The sequence below is a fragment of the Psammomys obesus genome, unplaced genomic scaffold (genome assembly GCF_907164565.1).
Source record: "Psammomys obesus unplaced genomic scaffold, mPsaObe1.curated_primary_1811, whole genome shotgun sequence".
NCBI lineage: Eukaryota > Metazoa > Chordata > Mammalia > Rodentia > Muridae > Psammomys > Psammomys obesus.
In genome coordinates this window covers 48,386,672-48,408,258 of record NW_026587216.1, presented here as the reverse complement: position 1 = coordinate 48,408,258, position 21,587 = coordinate 48,386,672, and the positions used below count along the sequence as shown (strand labels likewise).

The 21,587-nt window shown below is 41.7% G+C and overlaps 1 protein-coding gene across 1 annotated transcript in view; it reads left to right on the top strand.

Moving 5' to 3' along the window:
• Window positions 1-21,587, top strand: part of Nkain3 (sodium/potassium transporting ATPase interacting 3) — a 581,394-nt gene that overhangs the window by 547,254 nt on the left and 12,553 nt on the right. The window contains exon 5 of the mRNA XM_055603203.1: window positions 112-172. Coding sequence (XP_055459178.1) covers window positions 112-172 — 61 coding nt within the window. The remainder of the gene's footprint in view (window positions 1-111; window positions 173-21,587) is intronic.

The window sequence follows — 21,587 nt, the reverse complement described above, 5'->3', positions numbered from 1 at the left end:
AAAAAGTTTTTAAAACAGCTATTGTTTAGATGTAAAATTTTATTCTATTACAAATTCATAGGCGTTACTGACACATTGGTGTAAGCTCTAAAACCATCTGCTTTTTTCCAGCTGGTTGGTTTTGTGTACGCCTGTTATGTGATCAGCGTTTCCATGGACGAAGAAGACACCTGTAAGTAGTGGAATCGGTCCTTCCCTGGCATTTCTTCTGGGTAAGACTCTGATCTCTAAAAGCCGTTACAAAGCTAAGACTATTCAACTCCGCAGAGTGAAGCTGTAATCGAGGTAGCCACTCAAGCTCACAAAAGCAGGTTAGCACTAGCCACTGACCCTCCCTCCGAGTCACTCAGAAATGAGTGGGAGGCTCAGATGCCTGTGGACTGCTGCTGTCAGGCAACACTAGAGGCCCCAGAAGCAATGTGCTCAGTTAAGGGTTATTCTATTCGTCACCAGCTGGGAGTATATTGATGGTAAACCTTAGAAATTTAACTAACAGCATTTATAGCAACGCAATGGATTGTGGGATTCCCTATGAATACAAACTAATTTGTGGAACAACAAAATTACAGCCATTCGTGGGGAACTTTTTAAAAAATTGAAGCGATACTAGAAGTGCCTCGTGTTATGCTCAGAAACTAAGTCAAGGTTTAGCATCAAATAAAAGTTATAGCATGACTGGAGGTTCTATTTTAGAGGGATATCAGCACAGGTCAACAAATTCCATTTGCTGAATACCTGCAAACATACAGGGAAGGCACTTTCCACACAACTCTAGTGTGCCCATGCAAGGCAATAACGGACATGAACCGGTTTTTACAGTTGAATTACCTCAGAAAATGACATCTACCCATTTCCGCTGTTACCCAAATTGCTTCAAATAGTGCTTTTAACAAAATGGGGATGTATAGGTAACCTTTATAACAGCCTTGCTAGAATACGATTCCAAGGTGAACGGTCCCCTCCGAACAGATGCAGTGGTGATGGCTGAGCCGGAATCCATGACAGCGTGACCTCATCTCAGTTAACCCAACTAATGCTAGAAAATGCTAGACCTTGAGGGGACAGGTGTGGTGATGAGAACAGGTAAACCCTAGCAGCATGTTTTGAGCCTACTTGGGCATATTTTTCTTTTAATATTTTAAATGGCATAGAATTCCTGGCAATTTCAAAAGTGCTGTTAACGTAACAACCTGCCCCACTTGGAGGGGAACTTTGGGGGAGACACTAAGTAGAGAATATCAGCAGCGTGATTCCGGACTGTGCCAAGAACAAAAATTAAGTTTAAAAATTTCACATGGCCAGGAACAACTGAACACAAATATCAACTGAAGCGAGATTTCAAAGAAGCTGGGATCGGGACTAAGTAAATACTTCAGTTGCTGTTCTGAATTTCTTATGATTTACTTTTGAATACTTACCCCCACATTACCCACAAGAAAGGGTGGGTTTCTTCTTTCTCCTCATTGAACTGTCTAGACGCCAGTAGTACACCCTGCCTCACTGAAGAGGAAAGGCATTCTAGTCATCAGTCTTTTTTCTAACTCAATAAATACAGACGATCATTTCCTTGAGGCTTGTGAGTCTTAGGTGAAAACAGGAAACGCACAATGTCATGCAAAATAAAATTCCATCACGCTGCCTTTAGAGAAGTGATTCTCAACCTGTGGGTCATGACCCATTTGGAGGTGAAAGGTTTCGCCTTTCACAGGGGTTGCATATCAGATATCCTGCATACCAGATATTTCATTAGGATTCATGACAGTAACAAAATTGCAGTTATGAAGTACCAACAAAATAACTTCATGGTTGTTTGTCACCACAACATGAGGAACTGTATTAAAGGCTCACAGCAATAGGAAGGTTGAGAGCCATTGCTCTAGAGCAGTAGTGTCAGAGGATAGAGACTGTTTTTCTGCTGGCAGATAGTGTAGTTCTACTGACTTTGACACTATGAAGTGAAGCTTCTCTATTGAAATCTCTGAATCAGCTAACATAATGCCATCAAACTCAGTCTGATGAGGCTGGTTACAGCCTAGTCTACTAATGGTGTAATTCTAGTGTTTGCTACGAGGGCCATATATAAAGTTACTCGGCCACAGCTGGAAGTCGTTGTGTTGACATGAACCCTAATAATGCTTAGAGTCAAAAAGAGCCTAGGGTGCTCAAAACAAAGTCTCTATGCCCAGCATAACATGGTAAGCTGCTGGAAGAAGGATAACAGTGGAAAAGAAGTTGTAACCCTTTTAACCTGGAAGTCCTCAAGACAGATTTTCCATTTTTACTGAAAGGAGAATCAAAAGAACAAGCAGATGTGAGTAAAAAGCAATGTCGGCAGCCAGTTTCCATGATTTCATAGAATACCACAGCTGTTGCCAACACTTTGCGGGATTCTAGGTGCGATCATGCAATGCTCTTTGGGTACGATGTTACCAGCCCACTGCCAAAGAGAAGCACACCTTCTTTAATTGCTTTTCAAAATATAAGCACTAAGTAAGAAAAAAAAAAAAAAAACATTAGTGACTTTACAATGTATCTAAGTATACATCTGGAAAGCTCATTCTGAAAAGTTACTTAAAAACTAACCTAATGCCATGGTATCTTGGCCAATACTCTATCATTTATCATGATTCCTATTTGAACTAATGAAATATCTGCAAAATCTAAAGTACAGAATTAAGCCTTGTTCTTAAACTGAAAGCTGCCAGGGAGTTGAGAATGAGTAAGAGCCCCACTTCTCCACTCTGCCCTGCTTACATAGTCTCTAAAGCTAGTGTTTCAGGTGGAAGTTTCTAAAGGGCAATAAATGGTTAGGGAAACATTTGTTTTCAGCACTCATCTTCCCAGTTACCTCTCAGCCTCATTGTTTACTGTTTCTTATAAAGATTATGACCACAAAGACAAAGAGATAAAAGCAACAGAGCAATGGGTGGGATTTGCGGTTGAGATCTGTCATCATAAAACCCTGCTGAAGGATCCTCTGTTGAGTCCTCTGCCAAAGTGAACTGCCTACTTGTTACCATTTTTTTATCAGACCTTCCAAAAGTGTGCAGATAAGGCAAACTATGTTGAAAAGTAGCCATTATTGTGTATATGTACTGCCAGGTTTTTCGGGAGATCTGTTTTAGTCTTGCTTCTTATCTTGGCTTCCAAATTGTACCTGGCACATTGCCATATATCAGAGACCTGCTAACGGTGATGACCTCAGTCACCAGTGGGAAACTCGGGCAGCATAGGAAAGGCCTGAGCTGCGGTGCAAGAAAAAGAGAAGATACCAGTACCTGGATATATCACAAGACAATCTTTCTCTTTCTCTCTAATGCTATCCTAAGTACCCAAGAACCTAAAACAATAGACTGAGCAAGACTCTCCACAGGAGCCAGCTAGAGAAACAATTTCATTAAATCCACTTCCAAAGTAAAAGCTAAAATCAGTATCACACAAGGCCTCAGCTGCTGTCCAATGCAGTTAGACTGCGTAGCTCAGCCTAAACAGGACTGTCTACAGTTTGAATTCTGCTTTCTTCACAAATCTCCAGCCTAAATCCACTACTCCTTTATCTGCTCATACAAACAGGTTTTGTTCCATTAGAGCTTAATTGCCTCTACCCAAATTTTGCCACTTTCTTCTCCCTCTCTTCCAGGCTATCTTAGGAGACCAGTGCTTTTTTGGCAAATGATGTGTGTTCTTTGAAAATGTTTAACACAACTGTAATTTTCTAAGGCCCTAGTATTTACCACGGCAACCTCATTTTCTAACACAGTGGTCATTCCATGCGATATACAGTTGTGTGATGTTTTTTTCTGAGAATGCGTGAGCAAATGCCTACGCACTCCAGATACAGTAGTGACGGCACACTGAGAATGTGACTCCACCAATGTCGCCTGACGAAACAGTGAGTGCGTCGGGGTTCCTCAAGGCGTGCAGGTGGGAACTGGCTTACAGGTGAACGGCCCAAGGGCAGCAGCAGCACCGAAAAGCCCACCCCAGCATGAGCGACAACTCCGGAAACCTGCTTCCTTGGAGCTCATGCTCAGCAGCAGTGTCAAGATGTGCAGTGCATTCTTAAGGAGGTGGGGAAGAAAAACAAACAAACAAACAAACAAACAAACAGCCTGCTGTCCAGATGGTAAGAATGGAAGATGAGGAACTCACAGCCCAGATGTGGCCATGAGAGAGTGGGATAACAAATGAGGAACTGTCTGCATCCTGTGGCTCCTGGAGTTTATCACAAGAAGAAATTCATTGTAAGGTTGTTAGTGGTGGAATTTAGCAGGAGCAAATGGCAGGATCCTGTATTTCCATTTTAAATCTAAGCTCAAAAATCCTAATCCAGACTTGCGTCTCACCTTTGGTGGTTAACCCACTAATCCAGGTTTGCCATCCTTGTTCTTGGTGTGAGGAGGGCCCTGTAGTTGTCATGACAGGAAAGCGAGCCTTCAAAGACATGAGAATGAAAACCCAGTGCAGATTGACTTTGTCAACCTGGGTCAGACTCGGAGTCTAATGCCAGACAGTTTGTTGTCAGAATATTAAAAACACAGTACAATTTGGGTAAAAGTTTCCAGGCAACAATTGGTCCAATTCCAGGTGCACAATACAACTTCAGGTGTGACTACATAGAAACGCTTTTACAAAGTACATGTGACCAAGAGGGTCAGTTCTAGAGCTAAAAGTTCTAAAAATCTAATGTGGTCTCTGACCAATAGCATAGAGGTCAGCAGGCCATGTGACATCTCCCCCAGGGATGGGTAGCAGTCTAGGGAAGAAAGTGTCTGGGGTAATCATTTGGGGGAATTTGGGTGAGGTCTATCTCTATAGCAAAAGATGGATGAGGTCTGCCTCCACAGGTAGCAAACAGATCACCAGCTCATTAAGAAAATCCACTCCCAGCTTTCTGGATGGGATGCAGGCATTTGAGTTTATCTCCTCCCCTGAGGGACACTCCTGCACAATTAACATTCCTGGTCCTCCTACTGCTCTTCTGTGAGCGCAAGGAACTCTGTGCCCCCAACACTGACATATTGGGCCTTCCTTTCTCTGTGTTTGTCTTTTGCTCCTTAATGATGCTGAACGGCTCCTGCTGAGATGAAGTCACAGTGCTCCATCAGAGCCAACCACGTGCCCCACCATCCATTCACCTGTTTCTAGTCATCATCTTCTCCAGATCTCATATAAATTAATACTTTGAGCTACTTTTACCTCAGGGATATTGGAGTCCCAAACCCCTGCTTCTAGATGACTGACTGACACTCAAAGTGATATATAATGTGAATTCATGGTTCTTTCTCCTCTATCAAGTACCTTTATCATCCTTCACAGAAGGTTGGAGAGATGGCTCCCTGGGTAAAAATGCTTGCCGAGCAAGCACAAGTATCTAAGTTCAGATCCCACTACCCAGGTGAAAAGCCAAGTAAAGCCAGGAATGGTTGCATGTGTTCCTGTAACCTCCTGTAATCCCCCTGGTAGGGGGCACGTGTAGACAGTAGGATCACTGGACCTTGCTCGTTCTAGTCTAGTTTCACATCCAATGAGAATTCTTGTCTCAAGGGAATAAGATAGTGATAGAGAAGAACACACATCTCTCTGCCCTCCACACATGTGCTCACAGGCGTGTACGCGTGCACACACTACACACGTGTGCATCTATGACGCCTACACAAACCCTATGATTGAAATGTTATCATGAAGGGAACTTACATCTAAGGGCTCTTGTCTCTCAGAGTCCCGGGCTTTCTCTGCGTTCAGAACCACCTGTCTATCCTTAACAATGACCTCCCCAACATAGAAAAGGAAGATTCATTTTGTATTTTCTGTGGCTTTTGCCTCTAAGCCTCCATCACATAAAGGTCTATTGCTCTTTTGACCATTCTTTCCTGTCCCCCTTCTCCCAGATATTCAGTTTCCTCCTTTACTCCTTCACCAGCTAAGAAGGCACACCGTTCTTTTAAAAGAATAAAGGGAAGCCATCAGCCACCCCACCTGCCATGTGTGCGGTGTCCTTCCTGTTTTGCATGCCTCATCCTTGAGTCTTCTAGAGTGACAGCCGCCATTTTTCCACTTCTCACCCAGGACCAGTCAGGTGCCATCAGGATTTCTGTCCTGAATCCTGAAAACCCTATTGCAAAGACCAGTGAGCCCCTCTAATTTTCAGATTCTCTTAGCTCTCATCAAGATTCCTTAGAGTTGGTGGTCTGGTCATTGTTAGTTGCTGGAAATTTTCTTCTGCATTGCTTGGTAATGCAGAAGAATCCTGTCTTTTGAGTTTTGTCAAAAGCAATCCTTTCTTTTTCAACCATGCATATTTTATAATTTAATTTTTTTCTAAATCTACATATAAATGCACCAATTTTTTGTGGGAATGCTGCTCACAGACCTTGAAACCCTAGTTCTGGGTATATTTGAAAATGATAACTTATCATTGTCTTTAAAATGTTCACCAACTTTCTATCCCTTCAGACATAGCTTAATGGCTTGTATTCATGATGCTCTCTCTACTCATGCATGTTACAATGAGGCAATAGAACAATATTTTAAATGCCAGATAGTAGAAGAGATATTTGGGCCTTTTAGATAATGAAATAGCACATAATAGTTTTTAAAAAATCTATTATCTCAAGTTAAATATTGAAGATTTTTATAAAGATCTGATTTTATAGTTCCTTTGAAGAAATGCCATAGAACTAACTAGCATAAATAAACAAAGGGCAGATATGGAACACTAATGTACAGTTACTTCTGGGAACAATGTTTGAGCCTGGAACTGAAATGAGGTAACAGGGTGTGTTCATAAGACTCGGACAGCAACATGGAGGTCTGTGTGTGGCACAAAATGGGTGAAATGCACTATGTAGCACAGATGGCTAGCTTCTCTATTTTGTCCATATTTTCACTTAGAAATACACACACACACACACACACACACACCTTTCCCTCCTCCCTCCTTCCTTCCTGTTTTCTTTGTTCAGTTGCTCATCATAAGAACAGAAAGTCTACATTTGAGTTAATGGTCTATCTGAAGGACATTTTTCTTTCCACAGTTCAGTCAGCTGCAAACTTGTAGTGATTTATTCAACACTACGGTTAGAAAATTAATAATAGCTACAGAAGCTGTAGCAGAGGCTGCCTCGCCAGCCACTAAAGCTGTCTGTTCTCCAACACACAGTTATGTCATATGCTTCAGCTTCCATGCTGTTGGGAAACCGGCTTCTACAAGGTGGATTTCAGACCTGCCCCCTAAGTAATATCCACCTGCTTCTCTCCAAGGTCTTTCCCTTCAACTGTGGGAGATGAGCAGACAAGGAAGCTTCCGGACAGTGTATTTACATGGAGGTACCGTAATGCCCAAGTGCCCTGGGTCTTATAAGAAAGTTGATCATGGGATTTGAAACTAGGATGCTAAATGCTTCTGAGGTCTAAGGTGCTGATGAGCATCCAGGAGTATCTGCAACAGGGATCTCTGAGCAAAAACTTGCAGGAGTTCTCCTTTATGATTCAAGGGGCTGATTGGGGTGATAGCTTTGTATTAAGACCTAAAAGATTCAAAGAAAACTGCAAGTGAAGCCAGGAGAGGCACTTTCCTGGCAGAAGAAATAGGAAACACATCCTGAAAGATTCTAGCCAAACCAAGTGTGGCTTCTGGAGTGCCCCACACAAACTGCTCCAAAGAGCCATGCGGGTGACCTGGGCTTTCCTGCCCCAAGGATTCACAAAGGCAGATCATCTCATTTCAAACCCTGTGCTGAGCAGGAGGAAAGATGAGCAAATCAAACCTTCCATTTGGCTTTAAGTTTGTTTGATCTATTTAAATCCAGAGTCTGGATTCATTTACATAATCTGTTTTATTTTCGACTTAGAAGTCTCAGTCTTGCAGCTTTGTGGGTTCCTTGTTCTCTCTTCCACCCTTCTCCACCCTTATTAATGCCCTAACACTAGGTAGGAGAGAAACACGAATGGAGGGGAAAAGGGACAAAGTTATCCTTAGACTACTTCCTGCTGTGGGAGCATTAAGTTCCTTGGGGGAAGTTTGATCCTACCTGTCAGGATATCTAATTTCTTCTTGTTTCCTTGCTCATGACTACTTAACATAGTGCAATCAACAGCATCCAACCACCAATCAGACAAACACAGAGACCCTGCCAGTCAGGGCGTTAACATTTATATAACCTCTGAAATGTTCCCAGAATTCCAAACATGATACACTCACAGAAACTATCCATAACCGGCCAAACCATACCCCTGCTACAGACCTAAGGAAATCATAGTCACCTGCCCAGAAGCAGCCTCTTATCACCATACCTGGGATTCAAACAAAAACATGTTCCCATAACATTCTATATTTTTTAAAGAAACCAAAATTATAAAATTCTCACTACATCTTAGACCATTTAACCTGCACTGAATTCATTATAACTGTTTTGGATTTTTTTCACAGTTTTAATTGCTGAATAGTATTCCACTGTGTAAATGTACCACAAATTCTGTATCCATTCCTCAATTGAGGGACACCTGGGTTGTTTCCAGGTTCTGGCTATTATGAATAAAGCTGCTACAAACATGGTTGAGCAAATGTCCTTGTTGTATACTTGAGCATCTTTTGGATGTGGTATAGCTGGATCTTGAGCTAATATTCCTAATTGTCTGAGAAAGCTCCAGATTGATTTCCAAAGTGGTTGTACAAGTTTACATTCCCACCAGCAGTGGAAGAGGGTTTCCTTTTTCCACATCGTCTCCACCATTGTCCTCAGCTGAGTTTTTGATCTTAGCCATTCTGATGTGTGTAAGGTGAAATCTCAGGGTTGTTTTGATTTGCATTTCCCTGATGAGTAAGGATGTTGGACATTTCTTTAAGTGTTTCTCTACCATTCAGTATTCCTCTATTGAGAATTATCTGTTTACCTCTATACCCCATTTTTTTAAATTGGATTACTCGATTTGTTGTGGTTTAACTTCTTGAGCTCCTTATATATTCTGGATATCAGCCCTCTGTCTGATATAGGGTTGGTGAAGATACTTTCCCAGTCTGCAGGCTGTCATTTTGTTCTGACGACAATGTCCTTTGCTTTACAGAAGCTTTTCAGTTTCATGAGGTCCCATTTATTGTTTGTTGCTCTTAGAGCCTGTGCTATTAGTGTTGTCTCCTATGCCAATGAGCTCAAGGCTCTACTCCACTTTTTCTTCTAACAGGGTTAGTATATCTGGTTTTATGTTGAGGTCTTTGATCTACTTGGACTTTAGTTTTGTGAAGGGTGATAAGTATGGATCTATTTGAATCTTTACATGTAGCTATCAAAAGCCTACATGCCACAAAATTTGAAAATCTAAATGTATTGGACAATTTTCTTTATCGATTCCACTTACCAGAGCTGAATCAAGACCTGGTAAATGAATTAAATAGTCTTATATTCCCTAAGGAAAGATAAACTGTCATCAAAAGTCTCCCATCTAAGAAAAGCCCAGGGCCAGATGGTTTGAGAGCATAATTCTATCAGACCATCAAAGAAGAGCTAACTCCAATACTCTTCAATTTATTCCACAAAATACAAACAGAAGGAACATTATCAAACTCATTCTATAAAGCCATAGTCACCCTGATAACTAAACCTCACAAGGACCCAACAAAGAGAATTTCAGACCAATCTCCCTTATGAACATTGATGCAAAAATACTCATTAAATTACTTGCAAACCAAATCCAAGAACACATCAAAAATATCATCCACTATGACCAAGTAGGCTTCATCCCAGGTATGCAGGGGTGGCTCAATATATGGAAATCCATCAATGTAATCCACCATATAAGCAAACTAAAAGAAAAAAAAAAGCACATGATAATCCAGATGCTTAAAAAGCATTTGATAAAATTCAACATTCATTTATGTTTAAAGTCCTGGAGAGATCAGGGATACAAGGCACTTACCTGAACATAGTAAAGGCAATATACAGCAAACCTATAGCCAACATCAAACTAAATGGAGAGAAACTTAAATAAATCCCAATGAAATCAGGGACAAGGCAAGGCTGCCCTCTCTTTCCATATCTCTTCAACATAGTTCTTGAAGTCCTTGCTAGGGCAATAAGACAATTGAAGGAGATCAAGGGGATACAAATCGGAAAGGAAGAAGTCAAAGTAATACTATTTGCAGATGATAAGATAATATACATGAGTAACCTCCAAAATTCTACCAGGAAACTCCTACAGCTGATAAACACCTTCATCAAAGTGGCTGGATACAAAATTAACTAAAAAAAAAATCAGTAGCCCTTCTGTATACAGAAGAAAAATGGGCTGAGATAGAAATTAGGGAAACAACACCCTTTACAATAGCCACAAAGGACATAAAGTACCTTGGTGTAACTCTAACCAACCAAGTCAAAGACTTGTATTAAAAAAAAAAATCTTCCAGTCTCTGAAGAAAGAAATAGAAGAAGATATTGGAAGATGGAAAGATGTCCCATGCTCATGGCTTGGCAGGATTAACATAGTAAAAATGGCCATTTTACCAAAAGAAATCTACAGATTCAATGCAATTCCCATAAAATTACCAACACAACTTACAGACCTTGAAAGAAAAATTCTCAACTTCATATGGAATAACAAGAAACCCAGAACTGCTAAAAAAAAAATCCTCTAAAATAAAAGATCTTCTGGAGGTATCCCCATTCCTGATGTCAAGCTGTCTATAGAGCAACATTAATAAAAACTTCATGTGAATGGCATAGAAACAGGCTGGTGGATCGATGGAATCAAATAGAAGATACAGAAATAAACCCACACACTTATGGACACCTGATTTTTTACAAAGATGCCAAAACCATTCAATGGAAAAAAGACAGCATCTTCAACGAATGGTGCTGGTCTAGCTGGATATTTACCTGTTTTGTTTCCTTTAACAATACCACCTGGTGGCATTCTGCATTGCTTCCATTTCCCAGGTAGGATGCCAACTGCTGTAGATATTTCAGTGCTTGATTAAGCTCCATTTCAGTCATATCTTTTCTTGTCCTGAGGTCATCAATCTGTCCAGATGAGGAAGTCCTTATTGTTCAGACCCAACATATTGTTTAGCTTGTGAAGTCTGAACTAGCTGATCCCTTGAGCATTTATAATTGATCTGTTCATTCAAGAAACAGTCACGGAGGGATTTCTGTGTGGTAAGCCACAGGATACAGAGATGAATAAAAGAACCCAGCCATTTTCCCAGGAGATCTTAGATTCTAGTAGGTGAGCCAGGCCTGTGCATATACAGAACACTGAAGAAAAAAAAAAAAAAAAGATGTTGTGTGGCAAGTGAATCAAGTAGAGCAAAAAACAGAGGGTGTGGTATAACTGAGTCAAGCAGGGATGTTCAGAACATGTTTATTGTCCATATGTATGGTATATCACATCATCGGGAAAAGAAGAAAGTACACTTCAAATAATAGAAAAAATATTTCTTAAGCTAAAAAATCCCAAAAGGAAAAAAACAAACAAACAAATCACATACAAGAAAGTCTGGGAAAATCTGACTCTAAAGATGTCATGTGAAGGTAGCTCTGCATGTCCAGCTCACAACATGAATGGTAGGACAGTCTGTGAGGGACCTGGAAGTCTTTTCTGCACCAGCGATGTCCAAAATGTTTCATATCTGACGGTCAGAGAGATAATGGCAACACATATGGGCCCACAGTGAATAAAGCCCTTTTCTACTAAGAAGAAACAAGTGTCCCAAAGGGCTAGCTGCTATCTCTTCCTAATGTCACTTCCCACAGAATCAACACACACACTAGTGCCGTCACACAAGCGTGTCTATACACATACGTGCATGCATGCATATACACATGAGTGAGACACCAATATGTGTACACATGCGCATATCCATGCACATACCTGTAACATACACAAACACTAGTGTGTGCTCACACAGAGACACTGCACAGAGTAAGGGAATCCACATCCTGTCACTCCTACACCCATACAGGCCAGGCTACTTGGGATGGGAGGTGGTAAATAGATTTAACCTTGAGAATGATAGGAACTGATTCAATTTTCTGGGGAACGTAATTCGTAGGGAAAAGGATTTATGAGAGAAATCTCAGTAAGGAAATGATACTTTAAACATTGTCCTTGGAAACAAAGAACCAAAAGTAATGATGTGGTTCTAAGGAAGAAGGAGGAGGGAGAAGAAGAAGAAAGGAAAGGAGGAGAAGAAAATAGTGTTTCAAATGAGAAATGTCTAAAATTGTAGAAGCAGGCAGTAAAAAGGAATTATAGAGAGACTTCAAAGCCAACAAGTATTTGTCACTTGATTTATAGAGCAAAGTAAAACTTTGGCTAGTCATAAGCAAGAATGATAAAAATGGATTGAATAAAACTGAGTAACTGTAATAAAATACCTTACATGGGAAAAGAATTCACTCGGAGTTGTTGAGCTAAATTCTGGGCCTGTTTTTAGCCTCATACCTTTTGAAACATTATTTTTTTTCGTTCAGCCATTCTCTTCTGCTTCACTGACCTCAAAAAGGTTCTAGAATTTATTATCCCATTATTTAAGTATTACACACTTAGAAAATTCTAAGGTAGAAAGAAACTGTCAGCAAAGATTACAAGAAACACTTTGTTTCAGAAATCTGAACTCGCAGAAGGAACAAAAGCCAAAAGCCCAGTCAATAAAAACACGAGGAAGCACAAAAACACAGAGAAAGGGGCAATTTTTAAAGCTGTGCTTTGTCTAGAATGAAACGTTGCTCCAGATGAGGCCAAGAATACTGACCAAAGTTTTTTGATCACCAGTGAATATAAACAGACAGTCGCTGAAAGGGTCCTCAGCTCAGAAAGGGACTTAAGTAGAGACTCTGTAGTCAGGCGCCCGTGGTGGCAGGTTACTAAGCAGGTAAAAGTTTCTGGTGGGCTAAGGGCATCTCTACCATTGTGAAACAGGGCGCAACAACTGTTGCTTTCAGAGCTGAAGAAGTTCAGGAAGAATAGAATTGCTATTAAAGATGAATGTGACAGAAGAGAAGAAAAAGCTTATTAGTAGATAGGGTGATGTTTGCTTGTGGTCCCAGCAGCTGGGAGGTAGAGGAGGAAGGTCGCTTCCTCAATGTCATCCTCATCCCCGTAGGTGAGGTTGGGCTACATAAGCTCTGTCAGAAAAAAATAAAAAAGAAAGCAAGGAAAAAGACAGTTGCTGTTCTTCTCTGTGGACTAGAAAATAAGCGCCCCAAGTGCTGTGCTGAGATAAGGGCAGAGTGAGCAGCTGGGTTTCTGGCATCTGTAGAAGGCCGAGAGCTCCTGCCACACAAAGGCAGAGAAGAGTAAACACCGCCATCAAGGCACCTCACAGGGACGCTGAGCAGCATCCCATTTGCAAGAAATCAAAGACAACATACTAAATCATTCAGGGTCTAGGGGATCCAGAACTAAGTCCAGTCAGAGTCTCCCAGCATCTAAAAGAACAACACTGAAAATATTACGATAAGAATCACTGCATGCGGATCACACAAAGAGGATTTTTTTTTATCTGCAAAGCATCCTGTGGAATGACTTAAAATATGAAGAAAAGAGAAATCTCACCCGCTCAAAGTTCATGCGACTAGGGAAGCTAAAGACCAGAGAAAAATGTCAGCACCAATCAAATATTAAAGGGAAGGTGAATGAAGGCATCTCGTGGCCACTCTGGCAGGAACCACACTCCCGCCCCCTCCCCAGCAGCGCATAGAGAGAACCTAAAGAGCTCTCATAGGTGACTTGAGGTCACAAATTTTTCTTCACCCCGCCCCACCAAGCAGGGTTTACAAGGAAAAGTGCACCTTTCTAGAATACAAACATTTATAGAAGATAAAACTTCTAAGCATCGCACTGTGACTCACTGACGATTTTCTACCCTACAAGTCAGCTGACCTTTCCAAGTGGAAGAAACTGGGTCTCAAGTCCAGTGCATGTTCTATCAGAACAGAACACTCTCCCCTGGAACAAGAATGCATTGTGGAGATTTTTACAAATTCTCACATAACTCTAAGCTAAACAAAGTTTCTGAAATACGGGAAATCAATACTTGAAGACACATGTCACCAGGAGAAGCCGCTGCAGCAGTGTTGGGAGATGGGACCTTGAGACTGGGTCTTAAGAGCGGTGAATGTCCTGGTCAAGGACAAAGATTGCTAGGGAACAAGCCCACCTCCTCAGGGATTTCTTATCTCTAACATATTTCCTTCCATAAGTTCTCGTGACTTTTCTCCTTACACAGGAGTTGTGAGGCAACACAAAAGCCTCCAGAATTACCAACCAAATAAAGCTCCTCTTCATTGATTGGCCAGTCTTAGGTACTCTGTGATAGCAACAGACAGCCGCTGTGTGTGTCTATACCCTGCATTTACCTGAGGTGACACCTCTGGAATGAAGACCATTTCTCTCACTGCCTCCCATCTCGTTCCCCAGTGCAAGGAAGACCAAGGGATCCTAGCGAAAGTGGTGATGCTCTCTGGTTCTCTGCACCAGAGTGCCGCTGAGGTCCACTGAACCATAACAGAGCACACATCAGAACCTGAGATGAAGAGGAGAGGGATGAGAGGGAGTGAGGAATGTCCACTTGGCATGGTTGCTCCATGTGGCAGGAAGTGATACTGTTGTGCATAGGGCTCAGGACAAAGGCAGCTTCTGGCACGCTGTCCTTACTATGCAGCTGGAGCTGCTGTGCTGTGACACATTTCATTGGCTCTGTGTGCTTCCTGTGTTTGGTTCTGCATGCTTGCTGGGAAGTAAGAGGCCAAAATATTCCTGAGTCATAACAAGAGTAGGGGAACAGCCATGAAGATGGTGTTTTGTCACTTCCTCATCTGAAGCCTTGGGGGGGGGGGGTCACATAGCTTGTTGACCCAAGTAGCAGAGCATGGACAGTCACGGCCTCTGAAATCCTCAATATTTTAGGGTACTGTCAAGTTCCCTTGTGTGGCAGACACAGCATGGTGCCCGGAGGCACTGTGATTGGCAAGCCCAGAGCCTTAGTTAAGCACAGCAGGCCATGCCTTCTGAAAGCTCAGATGTGTCAGACAGGAGAGAGTGGCGAATTAGCATCAATACAAGTATTGTGTCCCCTACTAACATGGGTAGACTTTCTCTGCCACCTGCCTCTGAATAACTAGCCTCTCTTCTATGTAGCATGCTGCTTGGTCTCTTTGAATGATCTGAATGGACAGCAAGTTCCTGCCTGCCTTTCATTTATAGGAATCTCCTCATAGAAGAAGCAAACTGAGGAATAATGAAGCGGAATAAGAAGATAATGTCAGAATAAATGTTATGGGGTTTGGGGTATTGCATAATAACAGAACACTTCTCTACCTTGCAAAAGGTTCTTCTTCCATCTTTGATGTCACAAAACAAAAGAAATAATAATAGTGAATCTGGTAACTGGTCCTCCTCTTCCTGAATTTTGTCTTTTCTCTGAGCTAACACAGTGTTAGCTTGTCCCTTGTCCCTTGATGCAGTGGCAAGAAACTCCTTGTCCCTTAATGCAGTGGCAAGACATGAAGCAGTATGGCTCAAGCTGGAATGAAATGTTTTCATTCTGATTATTGGTAAATACACTTAAAACCAGGACACGAAGGACAGCTCAAATACTTGCTAGTGCGGTATGCACCAGGCATACCGCAGCTCAGGGCTAGACTGCAAATAGAGGTATACGAGTTCTTGTCTGACAGCACCATCGAAACCTAGACTTTCTGTTCCCTTCCCTCACTGCCATGTGTGGCGTTTCAGACTGTCACAGAAGATCACATAGATTCTGCTGGGCCCTTTATCTCTGGGTGCTAACTCTTGGACTCCAACTACCATGCTTCAGGGAAGCCCAAGAGATGCTCCTGTTGGAAGTGACAAACTTCCCAGCCTCAGCTCAGCCAAGAAGCAGCAAGCTGTACCAACTTCCCACCTCAGAAACTGAGCCTCTAGCTCCCTGCAAAGAGACCCAGGCTAAGACAGAGTAGGCAGGAAAGGTCCTCTCCTGCTGTGCTGGGTTCCAACCGTCAATCATGAGCAAATGTTTCTAAGCCAATAATGCGGGGCGTCCTGTCACTTGTTCAAGTGCAACCCCACCAGCTGTATGTGTGCATGCTGCACTGAAAGGCACAACGACGCTCCATGGTTCCAAAGCTAGGAAGTCGCTAAAGAACCGTGAATCCACCCACAGATGGAAGAGGCTACCTTCCCTGTGACCCCAGTGAAAATAAGAGGGGGAAAATCAGATGTGAAAAGTGACCTAAAATACAAATTGCAAATACAAATATAAAATAATGTTCTCAGTGTATAAAATGAGAAGATAGTGTAACTTCTTGATAATAAAAGAGAAACTTGTTCCGTTCACCCAGTTATTTTTACATATAGTCTAAGTTTGTGGTTCAAAGGAATTTGGACACCCCTAAGAGGTACAGATACAGTGAAAAATGGAGTCCAGCCCACAGACAGGGCTCTCCATATCGACAGCACCAGGAGTTCTTCCATGAGGAATGAGAAGCATCGCTGCCTGCAGGGCCTCTGGGAAGCACAGGAAAGTGGTCACGGCTGAAGGGGACTTGTCCTATAAACGGCAGCTTTCCACTTTCTCAGGGGCTGCAGTGAGCTGTTGCCCAGGTGAAGCTGCTGTGCTCACTATCAGATGTCAGCATGTGCTCTGTGCTGAACACAGAGAGTGACGTTTGTGTAAGTGAAAGGCGCAATGGCTGAGCAAAGATGACTGACCCAGTCGCATGAACGGAAGCTTCATTCGTGACCTAGCGTGTCCATTAGATGAACAGAGATGTTACAATTGGATGTGAACCCGAACTTGCATGGTGAGATAATGCTCTGCAGCGAAATGCTGTGATTCATTCAGTTGCGTGAGAATCTTGGCAGAGTTAGGGGGGCTACAGTGAGCAGCCACAAAGAAATTCAATTACAAGCAACGTTAGTTCTTCCAGGAAGATGCTTTGCTGTGGGATTGAATGCTGGTTCCGGAAGTGAATTTGAAGGATTGAAAATGGGCCTTTCCCGGTCCTGCTCTTTCCCTGTGCATCCTATGAGAGCAACACCTCAGTCTCAAGAGTGGAGGAGGCAACACGAGTTTTCTGGAGAGTGGATGCTAACTCCCAACTGTGCTAATATTTTTCTAAAATGCACATCATACTCTGGGATGTAATAACTGGGTACCCAGAATTCACCCTCAATGTCCTGAAGCTGTCTGGCAGGCAAGCTGTCTGGATGCTCTTATAACCCTGCCTTCATCTCTGCCATGCTCACTGTAGTACGTCAGATCCTCTGCGGAGTTTGTTGTTTTGATTACAGATTTCAAAGGGTGTTGCCATTCCCCAGTAAAAACAAGGCATCTTCCCGATTCACTTCACGTATCGATTTCAAATTGCCTAACCCTAGGTGATTTGACAGGGATCAGCAGGTAAAGGTGGTCCTACCAAGCTTATTGGATCCCCTGAATCCACATGGTGCAAAGGGAGAGCCAACTCCTGCAAGTTGTCCTGTGTCCTCCACATGTGTGCCATGTCACCTATTCACACCTACACCCAAAAATAAATTTAACCAGCGTACTGTTGGTGCTGGTGGAGGCGGCTGAGCAGCTAAGAGCCCTTGCTGGTCTTGCAGAGAACCTTGGCTTGGTTCACAGCACCCACAGGGCGTCTCACAACCACCTGTAACTCCAGCTCCAGGAATTAGACACATGGACTGACCCATGCGGCTCCTGCAGATACGTGGTGACACACATATAAAACAAATATAAAACTATAAATGATATTTTTTACTTTTAATTTAAATTTACTAATCCTACAAAGAAACTTCAGAGAAGGCTGTAAATAGATTTATAAAAATAATGTAATTAATAATGAACATCTGTGTTTTTTTTTTCAAAATACCAATTATATGATATATCAACAACAGAGATAATTAAAAACAGATTAAAAACCATGGAAATTAATGGTTCTTTTAACATATTATAAATCAATATGTAGGTGTATTCATTTTATTTTGCTTTAGTGCATATACATACACACCATCTAATGTTTTGACTGTGGTTTTCAAGTCAAACTATTTTATTTATTATTTATACATTGTTATTGTTATTTATAAGTTTTGTGTATTTTTCACGCCCTCTTGTAAAAGGTGTTCTATAAGTTATCCTGTCATTCAATTTTAATCAATACTATTTTCCTTCTAAAATTCTACCCAGAAATCTAAAGAAGTGAGGGCAAATATTTTATTAAATTTATTTTAAAACTTAGTCCAAACTTACAGTTAAATGTCTTGCTTAAACTCAGGAGACGAAAAATTTTCAGGGTCTCAGGCAAATTGTGTCTCCTCATTTCCTTTCTTAAGTTGGTGTCCTATTAACCGATGAAAATGGCAGAAAAATGATGGCATTTCTGGCCACTTTTCCTACAAGAGAAGCTCCTTGCCATTTAGTGGCTAGGCACCCACAGGCTCATACTTATTTATTGAGGTGGTGAAAATTTGATTTTCCTGGCCTTGCTCCAGCTACTCAAAGGAAGTTAAGTGTAAGTCATCAGTTGCCAGAGTGTCTATAGCTACTCAAGAATTCGGTAAAACTGCTAGACCCATTCATCTCTCTCTCAACATTAGCCTGAAATGCCTGAAACACCTGTCTTGAACTGAAGTGTAATTGTTTGCATACAGTGTGTTTCGCTATATGCGTACACGCACTCATACTTATGTCCCTCAGATTCCAGTGCCCTTGTGTACCTATAAACCAATAGTACTCAGTAAACTACTGTTTTACAACCAAACTTTAGTTCAGTGGCTCTGGACCTTCCTAATGCTACAGCCCTTTAATACAGTTCCAAGCATAAAATTCTTTTTGTACCTACTTCATAACTGTAATTTTACTAGTTTTATGAATCATAGTGTAAATATAGGTGTTTTCTAATGGTCTTAGGTGACCCCTGTGAACAGATTATTTGGCTGCCATAGTGGTTGCTATCCACAGGTTGAGAACTGCTGGCTTAAAGTAATACTTTCAGTGGAAAATGGAATAAAAGAACCAAATTAAAGATTTGAGAGAAAAGTATAGTAAGGCAGAAGGAAATTATAAACATGACTATAAAAATCACCATGCCTCTAGAGACTACAGGCAGATCCCTATGGTGTCCAGCACATGGAAACTTTGCAAAAGTTGCAAGACAAATGATAGTTTCTTAGGAATAGCTTAAGGACAGAGGCATAGAGATAGACTGTGACTTCCCAAAAGTGATTTTAATGGTGTAGTGAATATTCTTAAGAAGGTAAAATGTGGGTCTTGGCAACCAAAAGAGAAATATATTTTGATATGTAAGGAGACACATTATTTCAAAGCTCTTAATATTTCAGAGGATCACATTTTTTATTACTGAAATCAATAGCAGCTGTGACTTTTCAGGCCCTCAAAGCTCAGGTTATTTGTGTGTCTTTTAAATTTTCCTACCATATTTTTAGGAGCCCTTCATACTAAATACTCCCTTCCTCCATTCTGTAGGAAACTGATTTTTTTTTTCAGTCTAATGCACATGTAGACTGCTTTAAAATTCAGTGTTATTTGCATTTTCGCTTACGCACTGATCCACCGTGGGCTGCTGTGTTTCAGTTGATTTCATGGGTGGACCAGACACGCACCCCCACTGCCTGGATCATGTTCAGTTAAAGCCCGTTAAACCTGTAAGTAGAGCTGTGACAGTGTGCAAAATATTAATCCATCTAACCTGGCCTCAACTAACCAGCTCCGGGGCACTTTGGACCTTCCAGTCATCACTGCCTTAACTCCCATTCCTATTAAAGCAACTGTCATATGTAACCCAATATCATTATTACTCACTCCAGAGAGGATTTGCTGTAGGTGACATGGCATGTACTTCTAAAGTGATGTTCTTGTCTAATTTTTTTCATCATCAGTTGATTGATCGCCTTTGGGAAAACATGATTGTTTATTCTACAGAAGTGAAGACTGAATGAGTCTCTGGGTGTCACAGCAGAGTAGACAGGGAGTGGGAGGGGACATGGATTACGGTCAAGGCTTACAGAATACAGGTACCTTGCTAAACATGTCTGAGTCTTACATCATCTGTCATGTGGCTTCGTGGGAGAAGGATGGATTGTTGTGGGGTAGGAGGTAATCTTTAATAAACACAGCTCATATGAGCAGTTGCTTCTAAGTTTCATTTACAATCAATGTTGTTTATAATTTAAAACAACTCAGGATTAAGTTTACTATATTCCTCAAGGGAATAGAAAAAATCAACAACAAAGTGACCCGATGGAACTGCTCTAATTTCAGATTCAGGAAGGAATCTTGGACACTGGACTTCTAAAATCCTGGAATATAATGGAAGAGGCTCAGTGACTCCACTCTTGGGAAACTCAAAGTAGAAAATAGGCCAGCATACGAAATAACAGCTCTCATATGCTAGCTGTGTTGCCTGCACTGTCTCATCTAATTATTGTGAAAGGAATATTAATATATATCAATCAATATTTCCATTTTATGAGTATGGAAACCGAACCTCAACAAAGAGTTAGGAGCTTTCTCAACGTCTCATTATTAGTAAATAGAAGAGCTGGCCTCTTCCGTGGGTAATGCAGGGTTACTTAGCGGGACTTAACAGACACGCTCAAGTGGACATCCTGTGTTCTGCCCAACCTTAGATAATTCTGAGGTAACGGAATGTCCCGTAAATCCATCACCAGTATGCAACCACATAGCAAAGGCTCCATGGCTGCCTCACTGGCACTGGTCCATGCTCAGATCTGCACTGACCCCGTAGCACCTCTGAGGACTGCGGTCTTGAGGAACCTGCAGAAAAGACTTAGTTAGAGCAAACGTGACTCACACCATCCAAGTGGGCACTTTGCTCAGCACCTCGCTATGTCTGCTTGTGAATGTGGCAAATGAGGTGCTCCAATGAGGTGCTCCAATGAGGTGCTCCAATGAGGTGCTCCAAAAGTCAGCATTTGCAGGCCGGAGAGCTTGGTAGGAGTTACATCAATTACCGCAATGTTAAGTGCACTGAAAACGAAAGAGAACAAAGACGAAGCCTAGTGATGGCTGGAAAAGCCTTCATATATTTGTTATAAGATAAGAGGATGATTAATGGACTCTTTAATCTTGCCATGAAGAAAGGAAAAACTCTACAGAGAAATTGCAGTGTGAAAAACGCCGCTGTGTAAGGGAGTATATTAGGGAAGTTATTAAGAACTGTAATTGATTAATGTTGATCACAGGGGTCTCCTTTCTCAGAGGACTTTAAAGAATGGATTATTAAATACCTATGCATCTCTCAAGGTGCATGTGACATGTCCCAGGACAAGTGACTTCCTTTTATGTTCGCTGAGGCCCCTTCACCTGGGGATCGAGACCACATTAAACATCCTTTTAAGATCACCTGCCAAGCTTTGATCAAGTGCTCTGTCTCCTCAAAGGGTTTTCTCACTGTCCTGTTCACTGCTGCACCTGCACCACTTCAGTGGAGCATTGGCATAAACCACAGGCTGCAAAAAGTCTCTGCTGACACATGCTTATATGCTTATTCTCCCATCATGTGTGTGTGTGTGTGTGTGTGTGTGTGTGTGTGTGTGTGTGTGTGTGT